General features: G+C 48.6%; 3 protein-coding genes across 3 annotated transcripts; 2 read left to right on the forward strand and 1 right to left on the reverse strand.

Annotated features, from left to right (window-relative positions):
- The first annotated feature begins 199 nt into the window (after positions 1-199).
- DEU56DRAFT_793084 (DNA mismatch repair protein Msh6) lies at positions 200-6150 on the forward strand. The gene is made up of 30 exons (XM_041352741.1): positions 200-598; positions 656-923; positions 970-1319; positions 1549-1644; positions 1698-1706; positions 1763-1786; positions 1841-1860; positions 1916-1928; positions 1984-2058; positions 2122-2159; positions 2214-2230; positions 2288-2655; positions 2711-2967; positions 3027-3147; positions 3212-3284; positions 3336-3399; positions 3457-3604; positions 3776-3923; positions 4009-4123; positions 4175-4214; positions 4270-4347; positions 4401-4777; positions 4831-4843; positions 4893-4963; positions 5015-5107; positions 5156-5205; positions 5255-5280; positions 5335-5355; positions 5412-5555; positions 5605-6150. Exons 1-30 carry the CDS (start codon positions 221-223, stop codon positions 5923-5925), a joined length of 3816 nt encoding a protein of 1271 aa, XP_041210353.1. The 5' UTR covers positions 200-220; the 3' UTR covers positions 5926-6150.
- Positions 6151-7607, forward strand: DEU56DRAFT_793089 (uncharacterized protein). Its single transcript, XM_041352742.1, has 3 exons — positions 6151-6663; positions 6760-7186; positions 7239-7607. Exons 1-2 carry the CDS (start codon positions 6229-6231, stop codon positions 7120-7122), a joined length of 798 nt encoding a protein of 265 aa, XP_041210354.1. The 5' UTR covers positions 6151-6228; the 3' UTR covers positions 7123-7186; positions 7239-7607.
- Positions 7608-9993: 2386 nt separating this feature from the next.
- DEU56DRAFT_254877 (uncharacterized protein) lies at positions 9994-12477 on the reverse strand. Its single transcript, XM_041345311.1, has 7 exons — positions 12233-12477; positions 12106-12174; positions 11880-12052; positions 11534-11829; positions 11184-11480; positions 10928-11129; positions 9994-10872 (listed from the first exon to the last, which is right to left on the reverse strand). Exons 1-7 carry the CDS (start codon positions 12364-12366, stop codon positions 10214-10216), a joined length of 1830 nt encoding a protein of 609 aa, XP_041210355.1. The 5' UTR covers positions 12367-12477; the 3' UTR covers positions 9994-10213.
- Positions 12478-12863: the final 386 nt, after the last annotated feature.

A 12863-nucleotide genomic window follows, 5' to 3' on the forward strand; every position in this document is an offset into this window, starting at 1 on the left:
GCACTACGTGTCAAGACTCCGTCTGGGGTCAAGTGTGCCATAGCTTTGGAGATGAATGGGTTATCTCCCCCTTCCCTCATGCATTGGCTTCAAGTTTGGCGTGACTTTTCGTTACGCACTCCGGGTAGATCTCCCGGGTCAAATAAATACAAATATTAATGTCAAAACGCGCTCCGACGCGTCTTAAGCTTGTCCGAGTTCAAAATCTCGACACGTCGAAATGGCACCACTCGCACCTACAAAGAAAAAGTCTAACGATAGCATGACGCAGAAAAGTCTTATGAACTTTTTTGCGAAACCTGGCACGTCCACGTCGAGTTCGGTTCCAGCAACAAAGAACGCGACCAGTGCGACGCCAGCGCGAAAAGGCTCCACTTTACCAGGGACTCAAACTTCCTCTGGGTCGACAAAGGTTTCTTCGGTTGCTAAAACAAAACAAAAATTCATTCCCAAGACACCAGACTCAAGACCATCTTCCGACATCGACGTCGATGCAGAGAGCGGCAAGGACACTCCACCGACTTCAGACCCCATTCCTATAGATGTCGACATGGCGTCAGATGACGAGGACGCTGCGTCTGTCAAGAAGAGCGCGAATGTGAGCATTCTAAAATTGCTTCAAAGTGTTGTGCCTGACAGTTTAACGTCACTGTAGACGCGCCTAACGAAGCGTAAGATCGTTCTTGCTGACTCAGATGAGGAGGAACAGGTTCTTCCAGGGAAGAGCAAAAAACAAGCTGCATACCGCACCTCGTCCCCTGAATACTATGACAAATCCTCTCCTTCACGCGGGCGCACAAAGAAACCGCGCATAGCAACTACCCCCTCGGTTCCCACTTCAGATGAAGAGGATGAGGAGGATGCAGACGTGCGCTCGCAGTTCTCGTCGCGCTTGACCAAATTCCGCAAGTCACCTGCCAAACGTGAGTAGCTCCATATTCAGTCCAGGATTTATCTGAACATGAACAGCATCTAAGAAGAACTCGAGAGCATCCGATGACGATGACTTTATTGTCCCTGATTCTGACTCAGAGCACGAGCGTTCATCGTCGCGCGCCTCCTCGCGCTCAAAGTCGTCCAAATCTGCCGCCTCAGACGACCAGTCCGGTGAAGAATCGGATGCCCCCACAAAGAGATCTGCGAAGCCAAAGCGTCCTCCCCCGAAGAAGTCTGGAGCAGCTAGCGGTGAAACAGGAAGTGGGAATGGATTGGGAGGAAACACCATGTTCTTGACGAAGGCGGAGCAGCGCGCACAAGAGAAGAAGAACGAGAAAAAGGCCACCGAGGATCCGTTCTTCTTTTTGGTCGATGTGCGGGATGTGAGTGATCCTAATAACTTCGTTCCAAGGAGATGCATCGCCTTGTTTTTCAACCGTCGTTCATTATACGGAGAGTGGAAACATTTTCCAACGCATACATGCGCATATACGCATGGAAAACTCATCCATGCTACACCCTCCTTCGGCTGAATGGACACGTGCGCCGTGCTTTTCATCTTCTCTTTTCGAGTATTGTCTAGTAGCTTCATGTTGCTGATACGGTCTACAGAAAGACGGCGTTCGCCCCGGTGAACCGGGATATGACCCGCGCACGCTGTATATCCCGAAGAAAGCATGGACAGACTTTACGCCTTTTGAGACGCAGGTGCGGCTGATCTCTTTCTTTTATTTTGATGCCTTTGTAATAATTTTACACAGTTTTGGGAGGTACGCGGGATGTAATACTTTTTAATGGCGTCTTTGACGCTAATCATTATCTACAGATCAAGCAAGATCACTTTGACACTGTATGTATCGTGCTTGAATCCAGGCATATTCGAACTCTGCTAATTTCCTACTAGATTTTGTTTTTTCAGAAAGGGTGTGTTATCCATTCCTTCCCTTCATATTGCTTCTCATGGCCATTCCGCCTGCAGAAAGTTCCTGGAGGTGAGCTAGAGGCGTTGCTCGGAAAGCCTATGCCTGCGTGCTCACTCACACTTAGCTCTACGAAGATGATGCGCGGATTGGACACCAGGAGTTTGACTTAAAACTCACTCATCGCGTGAAGATGTCCATGGTGGGTTTCACTGCCCCATTTTCCGTTGGCAAACGAGAATATTGCTGATGCACGACTTATTAGGTCGGCGTACCTGAGATGAGCTTCAACTTTTGGGCTGCGTGAGTCCTTCCTTCATATTTGTGATTGGTCGCCCATTAAGCCACGCACACTAGCAAATTCCTTGGCAAGGGTGAGTATATGTTGATATTCTCCGCACTAGTAAGTTGAGTACAAAATTTGGATACAGGGTATAAAGTCGGCCGTGTGGACCAAGCAGAGACAGCGCTTGGTGCTGAGATGCGTCTTGCAAAGGACAAAGGCAAGAAGGGCGCTGGCGGAAAAGACAAAGAGAAGATCGTCCGTAGGGAGCTCAACAAAGTCTACACAAACGGCACGCTTGTGGACGAGGACCTCCTCACAGATGAGCAAGCGGGGCATTGTATCTCCCTGCGCGAGTCTGCCGATGGGAAGGATGGTATGAGCAGCTTCGGAGTTTGCGTGCTCGATAGCGCTACGAGCCAGTTCAGCCTGAGTGCATTCGAGGATGATGTGTGCACGACGAAGTTGGAAACGATGATGAGGCAGCTGCGGCCAAAGGAAGTGATATTCACGAAGGTCGGTCTTTTTGTCTTCTTTTATTCGTCTTTCCAGATTATATCTGTTGGAACAGGGAAACCTTTCAGTGCAAACGACACGCCTGCTGAAATCTGTCCTCCCCGGGTCTTGTTTGTGGACGAGCCTTCGCGACGTTGAAGGGTTTACCTATCCGCAGACGATCAACGAACTGAACAGTATGTTTTCTGAGGGTAATGCTGGCGGGGAAGATGCGATGGATGAGGACGCCGAGTTATCGAGTGCCGTACCACAGAGTATTCGGGATATGGCAAGTTACCGTGCCGCAATGGAGGCCCTGGGCGCGCTGATGTGGTGAGTATCCCGGATGTCCCTAAGATAACGCAGGACATGAATGTTACATCTAAAAATAGGTACCTCCGTCAGCTGAACATTGACAAGGACCTTCTTACGATGCGGAATTTCGATGTCTATGATCCAATGAAGAGAGGCACAAACGTTGTGCTAGATGGGCAGACGCTTGCCCATGTTGAGGTGAGTCTTCATTTCATCAATGTATCAATCTTCTCGGCCGGCAGTGACTGATGTGCTGGCGTAGGTTCTGCTCAATAATGAAGGTACAGAAGATGGATCGTTGCATAAACTCCTGGGAAGGTGTATCACGCCGTTTGGTGGGCTTTGCGTTTCCATTTCTTCTAGAAGGTATTGAAGCAACCATGCAGGTAAACGACTGTTTAGGATCTGGCTGTGCGTTCCTTTGCGGGAAGTTAAAGATATCAATGCACGGTACGGCATTTCTTGGGGTTAAAGAAATTATGACAGTGTTGATGTACTCTTCCGCAGCTTGGATGCTGTGGAGGACCTCATCTCGCACGCAACTTTTGAGCAAGAATTTACCGAACTCGCAAAAGGACTCCCCGATCTGGAGCGGATCGTTTCCAGGATTCATGCAAATAATTGCAAGGTCAAAGATTTTGTCAAGGTACTGGCGGTACGTATCTTCCTGTGCAAAATGAATTTGTATTGTGGGCGCATCAGATCCATGGATCAAGGTGTTGACTACATTTGATGGCTTTTCATCTGGCCTTCTGCACCACCCCACTTGATATGCCATTCTCAAGATCTGTGCAATCTGTGATGTTAACTCCCTTTCGCCTCCTAGGCCTTCAAGAAGCTTAGCCGCGGGCTCGCGAAGCTCGCTGATAGCTCTGAGTCATTCGATTCGAAGACGATCCTCGGACTTTTGAGATCAGCACCGGATTTGACACCCAATCTGAAGAACGTAGAATCGCGGTTTACTGTGGATAAGGGTGCGTATTGCCGTGTCATTCATGGATCACTCGGCTCTGTCCCTTATTGTTCGATGTTACTGATGATAAAGGAATTTTGAAACAGATGAGCTGCTCCCTGTTGCAGGCAAGGATGAGACGTACGATGAAGTCATGTGTGGAATTGAAGAGCTTGAGAAAACGCTGGACACGCAACTCAAGAAGTTTGAGAACAAGCTTGGGTAGGTCTGTGCTTCTTGAGAAGGCTGTTTGCGCTGATAAGTTTGATATAGGCGCAATCTTACGTGGTGGCATAGCGCTCAGGGGAACAAAGTCAGGATTCGCTCTTGTCGTAATAATTAATATTCACGGTTATACCTTTTGGTAGGAGATCTATCTGGTCCAGACGAAGGCGAACGAGACAAAAGAAGTCCCAAAGGACTGGGTCAAAAGCAGCGGTACCAAGGTGGGTAAATCAGGATGCGCGCCATGGGAGCATAGCTTACCGTGAAACGTCAGGCAGCTACCCGTTGGATCGTGCCTTCCCTTCAACCCACAATTCGAAGTCTCAAAGAAGCACGTGAGAACCGCTCAGCGGCGGTAAAGTCCTTCAAAGGACGTCTCTATGCCGAATTCGATACCGACCGAGGCACGTGGCTTCGCGCCGTGCGTGTCCTCGCCGAACTCGACTGCCTCTTCAGCCTCGCGAAGGCATCTGTCGCTATGGGCGAGCCAAGCTGTCGCCCTGAGTTCGTAGAAGGCGATGCTGCCTTTATCGAGTTTGAAGGGCTGAGACATCCAACACTAGCGAGCTTGCGGGAGGGCTTTGTTGCGAACGATATCAAATTGGGCGGCGATCTCGGCAGGATTGCGCTGTTGACAGGTCCGAACATGGGGTTAGTCAGAATTGTCTTTTTGTCATGCCTGACTTACATCGTACCATGCGTAGTGGAAAATCCACAGTGGGTAGTTACACCGCTCCAGAGATTTATCCTGATTTCTTCTGCTCAGGTCATGCGCATGACAGCCACGGGTGTCATCATGGCGCAGTTGGGCATGCTCGTTCCCGCCAAGTCAGCTCGGTGAGTTGTTGTTACCCCTTTGACAAGAAGCGTTCATTGACGCCAATGCAGCCTTTGTCCGATCGATGCTATTCTCACGCGGATGGGTGCTTATGATAACATGTTTTCCAATTCAAGTACGTTCAAAGTTGAACTGGACGAGTGGTGAGTGCTATCCCCCAACTTGGCATCTCGGTTATAAACGAGGAGTAGTTGCAAGATCTTGCGGGATGCCACGCCCAAATCACTGGTAATACTCGATGGTAGGCTATCTTCCCTTTTGAACGGATATTCGGCTGACCCACATTCGAGAACTGGGAAGAGGCACTTCTACCTATGTAAGAGAAGACGTTCTTTTCTTCGCGACCCACTATTGATGGTTCTTTATTCAGGATGGTATGGCAATTGCTGGAGTATGTCTCACTTGCATACCATGTGATTTTCTGATTGTGACAATGTACTACACCAGGCTGTCCTCCACGAAATTGCCACCCGCACCCTTCCGCTAGCATTCTTTGCCACACATTATGGCTCGCTCACCGATGATTTCGCCTACCACCCAAACATCAGAAACATGCACATGTCCACCATGCTTGATGACGAAAAACATGAAGTAAGTCAGCTCTATCCCATGTACTGCTGGTCGATTAACCCTTCCCTAGCTTGTCTTCCTGTACAAGTTAGTTGATGGTGTCGCGTCTTCGTCCTTCGGTACACATGTGGCCAAGCTCGCAGGCGTTCCCGAGGAGGTCGTCAAACGGGCCGAAGTCATTTCTGAGCATTTCGCGAAACAATTCAAAGCCAAGATTGACGACCGGAAAAAGAAGTCAATAGCATCCAAGCTACCTTTGGTCGCCCAAGCAGACTTTACTTATCTTCTATCCCTCGCCATGGGTAATTTGAAGCTACCAGACGATCCATTCAAGAAGCGAGAACTGCTCAAAGGACTCAAGCAGGCCGTGCGTTCGTATGTCAATTTGTAATTGCGTCGTTCACTGCTTTCGATATTTGCTTTCTCTATACCCACACTAATAGCATACACTGCTCGTACTAGTGCATTCCTCGACACCCAGGACTTCACTCTCACTTACTGGCATTGACATTTCTCGTTGTGCATCCACTTTGACAGAAATTGCTATGTAATATAGATGAATTTTTCAATGTCCTGCATCAATCCTGCATGATATAAAAGGAAGGACTTGGGAAGGAGTGTCTTTTCTTCTGTTATGACTTTATTGGGAGACTAGAAACTGCATGCATCAGAAGTACCGAGTACCTTGACCTAGATGTTCACCAACACCGTACAACCGAACATCATCTCTCTATTCTCTTCTACAAGCAGTGAACCCCTTTCCCTGTTCTCACAGCAGGTAGATGGGTCTCTCGCCGCAGATTCGTTCATACATTTCCTGAACGATGCGTCCTCGTTACCACCTCCCTCTCCACCTGCTGTCCTCTGCTCGATGCCACCACTCGATGACCAAGATGAACCAAATATTGGCTATAGCCTACATCAAACTGTCCTTCATATTCAGTCCCCAACTCTCCGGATGACCTTCATCCAGTCTCCACCTAATACAGGTCCCGGCGACAGAGACTTGGGCTTAAAGCATAAATGGCTTCATTTGCAAGTTCGAAACATGGGCAGGGAGTGGTCTTTCGACATAGGTATCGTTGACAAGTCGGGCAGGCGCGGTGTAGTTCGCTGCTCGACATTTCAGGTGCATGATATTTATGATTTTTTTCCCGTTCTTCAGAATCGACCCTTGATGCAGACCATAGTGTAATATGCCCATCTACTGACTCCTTATTATCAGAAGGAACCCAAACTTACAACGTCTCCTGCTCCGAATGCGCAACCGGTCCTTCATCTGCCTCTTTCATTTCCACAACCTTCATCTCGTCCCTTGACAGCATGGTCTACAATTACGCTTAATCTTCCGTCCTTGATACCCCATTTTAGCACACTTGCTGGCAGGAATAAGCTCGATGATGATGAAGGCAGTCGTCATGATATCAACCGTCCAGCAACATTTTCAGCGACGAATATCCCTAGCGGGACATACTCGCACTTGTCTTTCATCAAAATTTATGCGACATGTCGTTTACGAAGAATATGGTTGAGTGACCTTCTCCCGGACTCGCGGGTGCCATGGGAGTTTGAGTTATATGGGGCTTAGATGGATTATGTGGTCGCGTGGATGGTCATCTGTTAGATCGCGCGATGATGCGGTGAGCTTCAACGTAAGATGGGTGTCCAGACGTCCAAGTCCAGTGATGATAACGAGCTTCTTAGAAAAGATATATTCTTTATCATGACTATCCCTATCTCAATCACACAAGCGTCGTATATCTTGGCGTTCTTGTTCTGCACCGATAGTCACGGTCCTTGTACCCTCACGCTGCACATGATTTCTCTTGGAGTACCCGATCGTACGACTATGTGCTGAAATGGGCACAAAGACAATGCGACGCCTGCCGTCAAGTATCTTGATCTGATGGCTCAAGGGAACCTCAAGCACGTCGCGCTCAGTAAGATTGATCAAGGATACGTGTCAATGCACACCATCCATTTCGCGAATCGCTTCGGTCTGGTCCTGAACCTCCCGTGGCATAGATGCGGTTGTTGCAATGCAGATCATAGATAACCCGTCCATTATGCTCATATATTTGGCATGCTCTTATCTACGTGCGATGTCATTGTGCGTTGGCATCTGACACACAGCGCGCTTGTGCGCGGTACTTTGGCCATCTTGATCAGCATCTGGTTTACATTCCTTGTCATATATGGTGCTTCTACAACTTGTTCATCTTCGTTGATGGTACCTCACTTGCGCAGTCGTGTTTCAATAGCCCCTTGCAGCTCCACTGCCGCATAAGTATCTCTGGCCCCATGATACATACCAGTGAAGATGCCGCTGGTGAAGTGCACTGGGGCATCCCACAGTTGGATTCACATGGCGTTCATTTACATCTCTGCAGCAAGATATACGCTGCACGTGGCTTAGAATGATGCTGCAACATATCAAGCGCGTTGCAATAGATTGGGTTCCACACTAGAAGTAGACATTAGGTTCCCGGCTTTTGGCGAGTTCAGTCTTCCCGCGCATGTAAAAGAAAAGCTCATGTTAACGGCCCGGTTCATGATCGTCAGTACTCCACGAAGGAGGTTTATTCAACACCCAGAATAAATCAAAACGAGACACAACGGCGTGTCCAATATTCCGTACACTTACCCTTATGCTAGTGTGACAGTTCGCAATCTGTAGCAAGAACGTGATGGGCTAGGCTGTTCATGGGTAACCCTGAGGCAAACCTCCACTGGGACGGGGGATTCGATATGACAAGGTTCTTGAAGGGGGCCGTTCATGTTTACGTAGCTGATAGATATTGAACCCAATGTCGCTGAGTTCAAATTTCAAACTCTCGCCCAGCAGGCAGCACCACTTGTCTAGAACAAACCATGGCGGATGGCATCGGAAATTATCAGTTACGACGCTCTGGAAATAACGCAGATTACGGAACGCAGAGTGGAGTACGCACCGAAGCCTGATGTTGCTCCAAAGGTAACGGTTCTGATTCTCGTTGGCATTGAGTAATGGCAGATGGCCCTCAGATAAAATCGTCGGAAGGGAAGGTTTGTCTGCTCACCGCATTGCGTTATTAATGCCGTTTGCTCACCACTCTCAGACTAATACCCTCCTGGGTGTCACTTGTTTCACCAGCGCTGGTTCTTGCCAAACAAATCGAAAGAGGGGAGATTGATTTGTGCGACAGGAAAGGTATGTACAATTAGTACAATCCGTAATATGCTAAGATTTTAATTTGATCATGTAGTTGTTGAGCTGGGGGCTGGTTTTGCTTTCCCATCATTACTTGCAGCAGCTTCGCCCGATGATTGATCTCTTTCCCTCGTACTCGCCACAGCCCCAATGAGATCACCCTTGGAAAACTTGCAAATAATGAGGAGGGGGGTCGGTGCAAATTTAATCCAAGATGACACGTCCACTGTGTAGGTTACGAGTGGAGACAACACACAGCACAACTCCTGAGTGGAATGATCGCGTGGCCCTGATCCGTCACTGATTCCGCCGTTTGTCAGTCGTCTCTCTAGATGCGGGCGAACCATCCACCAATGGCAGCGTTGATGCGGTCATCTCATCAGACCTGTTGCATTTTGACAGTTCTCACCCGTCCTACATCACTCCTTGTCAAGTCCGCCGATGCCGGGATGCACGTCACTACTGGGAAGCACACTGCCCAAAACACTTGCGTTCATCTTGGCATCGGGTACGGGGATTGACCGGGTGGAGTGCACGGAGGTCTTAGATGACCTACGATGCACATCTGGCAAAGGCACGCTGAAAGTGAGTGGACCAGACATTAGTCTTCTATTAGCTAGTACGTTCTCCTGATATTGACGGCCTGCCCCTGCGACTAATTGAATTTGAATTTTCCTAGTATCCAAAGAGGGGACAATGGCTTGGAGCGCTTTTGCATGTTATCATTTCCGCGATTTGAATATAATCGATAATCTTTTTATTGAAGTGGACAAAATGTGAGCCTACATGTACTAAGTAATTTACGTGAATGACCAATGCAGGGTACTCCGATCAAGAATTCACTAGGTTTCCACTACCACATGTTTCATAATGCAGATCTCCCTATGCTTTATTTGCGTTTTAGCTTCAATATTGCAGTTTGCTTTGAGTTTACTCAACCTTCTTCTATTCCCAGCCATGTGTTTCCGGGGAGCCATCGCGCCTAGAGTCCCAACAACTTCGTTAAAGTTAAAAAATGATTTAAACTCAGTGACCCCTCCGAGGCTCTAAAATATTGCGCGAGTCCTCTTGCTCTTCTACCAGTAGTGTAACGAACAACATCGTACAATGGATATCCGCTGTGGCCTCATTGATATGGCGGTATATAATAAGCCGGCAGTATATTAATCAAGGCTGCTGGGGCTAGTAAGCCAAACAACAAAAAGGAAATTGAAGATCAAATGCGACGACGAGTAAACGAACAGACCCAAGCTCGATAGAGCGTAGGTGAATCAAGTGAATTAACACGGTTAACACCGCTTCATACGTCTATCTCCCCCTTATCGGCAATTGCTCGACAGCCCAAGAATGATGACGCGAATCACGGCGAGTCCGGGTAGTATCCCACCGACATGAATCATGTCATTGTCGCATGTCAAATGCATTGCGCAACATGTCGTGCCGATAATTGAGGTCGCTGCGTGAACCATGTGGCACCCCTGTTGGGTGATTATGGCACCTTTAGCCCTCCCTTGTTCTCACCACCTACGGGGGATGCCGCTATGGCAGTGACAGACGCGACGGTAGTTCCGTTTGACGCAGTGGACTCGGCTAGAAATAGTGCAGTTTTGGGAATGGTGGCAAGTGATGGTGGAGGAGTCGAGGTGACTAGGGACGATCCAGAGCTGATAGACACATTCCAAGAATACCGGTGATGAAAACTTTTCTTCTTCCGCACACTCGCTGAGTAAGCGGCTCGCATCGCTTGCGTAGCATCATTTGTGTTGCTCGCGAGACTTGACGATGAGCTACGTGTAGCCAGGGGGTAACATGAGCCTACGGATGGCACAGGGGACGCAGGGGGTGAAAGGGATGGGAATATAACCGGGTGCTCGACGTGAACATCAGAACCGAAATCTGATGACGATGAGGAATCTGAAGGCGGATATGTGGAATGCCACTCGCCGGAGGCAGGGGGCTCATCAGCGGTAAGAACGAATGAGGGGAGAGTGAGGGGGAAAGAAGTGAGGAAATCCTCGGGAGGGCGAGGGGAAGGTACGGCTACAGAAGGATATGGGGAGTCGTCTGCAGATGGGGAGGATAGGACTTCCCGGCGGGCCACCCACATGGCCAAGTTTGCAGTGCACTGACAAGCGAATATCTCCAATTCTGAGACAGCAAATATATCAGGCGCGTAAAAGTGCAGTAAAAAAATGCAAAATACCAGGAACAGCTTGTGCAACAAGGTTCATGAGTGGCTTGGCGTATGAATCAATAAAAAATATTTGTCCTCGTACTTGATCCAGTGGACATTCGGAAGGTGTGACGGATGCCGGCAAACTCCAGCGCTTCTCCAGTGTTGCTTGATATGTCCATTCGGCCATTAGGGCATTTGCCCAGTAATGGGAGACGCCGGGCGGCCGACTCTACACCGCATGCAAGTTAGAATGATATGGAATATAAACAACGAAAAAACGAACGGGGTTACTGATGTCTGCACACTTTATGATTGCCTGGCAGAACAGTAATCGGCGCTGAAACAAAGAATACTCTTCACCGTCCACGAGCGATTGAAAATCTCTTATAAATTTATAGTGGACACCCATATCCGTAGCCAGTACGATGCCAGCAAGCACTTTCCGGAAGCCGGAGTCTGGTCGATCCAAGAGTTTCCCAAGACCATGCTGCCGCATTGCCTGTATGAGGAGGGCGTAGTGCATCTGTTCAAGAGCCGACTTGTTGTCGTACACATCAGATAATGGAGCCTTTGCGTTTTTCTGCGGATGGGTGTTAGGTAGTGTTTTGTTGCAATTTGCTGTGCAGGTCATACCATGAACATGTTTGTCAACCCGGGATGACCTACATCATGTCCAATGGCAGCAACGAACAAAGCAAAAAGACATGTGTTGTTGAGGTCGAACGCGAGACGTCCTTCCTTTCCGAGTCTGTTTGGCTTCCATGTGCAGTCGTCGCTATCAAGCAATATTGACACAGGAGGAATTACACCCGCCGCACACAGGAAGGCCTGGGAGGCCTGCAAGACATCCACTGCATGTTGAAAATTATGATAACTGTTATGTCCGCAGTATAGGGGTTGCAGATGTTTCAAGAAGACAGAGATATCATCTATCGAAGCGATAAGACAGTCGTCACACGGAGACAAAAATAACACTGACCAAGAGAGACACCTATATCCTCTCGCATGCCCTCAATTCGAAATAGGCTTTCAAACAAAATTTGCGCGCAGAATAGGACTTCCTCCTCAGGTAGGTTCTGCGGCTCAAAATGCCAGCTATCAAGGAACTTAATCAGGGACGCTCGTGTATGGGGAGGTATCACGATTGGAGAGCTGAGGATGTGATCGGTTAGAAGACTTGCAGAAATGGCAGAAAAGGACATTACATGTCATGTACATGATGGCTGACGGTAGTCTGGGTGTGGTTGTACATGTCGCTAAGTAGTTCAGCATAGCTATTATCAAACATCGTAAGAACCTCTCCGATCAAAAAGATATGAAAATGTGGCTTACCGAGTCTCTCCTTGCTCATCCTCTTCCCATCCACCCCACCCATGACCCAAGCCCTGGTTTTCGAGTGCAAGCGCTAAACCCCCGACGTCAACGCTTCTTCGACGTCCATGAGAATATTCTTCGTTATCAAGCATGAACTAGGTGAACGTGGTTGGCGATGGCAGGAAAACGAGGAGCAGATAGAGAGTTAAGGAGGTGGCAGGTGATTTATGTCGTTGACAGACTACCAGTAGCTCGGATTGCCTTCGCTCGCGTGGTCGTGGTTGTTTGTGACAGATCTCGTGGCCGTCGGCTCTCGTGGCTCTCGCGTGGCGGATTTTTTTAATTCTCCGCCACATTCTCGGTCCGATTTCCCGATGCCTCGCCCTTTTTTGCCAATGTTCCAAGCTTTTGCCTTGTTCAAGGGAAAAACTATAAGCCCCTCTTTCGTTCCTGCCACCACCAACCGCTTTCCGCATTCTCTTGGACCTGAGGTTGTGGTACTTTTGTTCCCGACCGCAAGGACTTGTTCCTAGAACGGGAAACAACACCTTGAGACACGTTGATACAAGAGTCCTCGGAGTTCGTGATACAAGAGAGTGAACACGCCTAGGACTGCGACTTGGGGGTAATCCCTGACTCATCGATCTCA

The sequence above is a fragment of the Suillus clintonianus genome, assembly GCF_016758775.1.
Source record: "Suillus clintonianus strain FC179 chromosome Unknown DEU56scaffold_22, whole genome shotgun sequence".
In the NCBI taxonomy this organism is placed as follows: Eukaryota; Fungi; Basidiomycota; class Agaricomycetes; order Boletales; family Suillaceae; genus Suillus; species Suillus clintonianus.

Bases quoted from the DNA above. Each gene is read 5' to 3' on its own strand.
- DEU56DRAFT_793084 (XM_041352741.1), top strand. From the start codon at position 221: ATGGCACCACTCGCACCTACAAAGAAAAAGTCTAACGATAGCATGACG. The intron at 1,787-1,840 runs GTATGTATCGTG...ATTTCCTACTAG, and splicing joins AGCAAGATCACTTTGACACT to ATTTTGTTTTTTCAGAAAGG. The intron at 5,281-5,334 runs GTAAGAGAAGAC...TTCTTTATTCAG, and splicing joins GAAGAGGCACTTCTACCTAT to GATGGTATGGCAATTGCTGG.
- DEU56DRAFT_793089 (XM_041352742.1), top strand. From the start codon at position 6,229: ATGTTCACCAACACCGTACAACCGAACATCATCTCTCTATTCTCTTCT. The intron at 6,664-6,759 runs GTGCATGATATT...CCTTATTATCAG, and splicing joins TTCGCTGCTCGACATTTCAG to AAGGAACCCAAACTTACAAC.
- DEU56DRAFT_254877 (XM_041345311.1), bottom strand. From the start codon at position 12,366: ATGCTTGATAACGAAGAATATTCTCATGGACGTCGAAGAAGCGTTGAC. The intron at 12,053-12,105 runs GTAATGTCCTTT...TCACATCCTCAG, and splicing joins AGCCATCATGTACATGACAT to CTCTCCAATCGTGATACCTC. The intron at 10,873-10,927 runs GTATTTTGCATT...TTGCTGTCTCAG, and splicing joins TGTTGCACAAGCTGTTCCTG to AATTGGAGATATTCGCTTGT.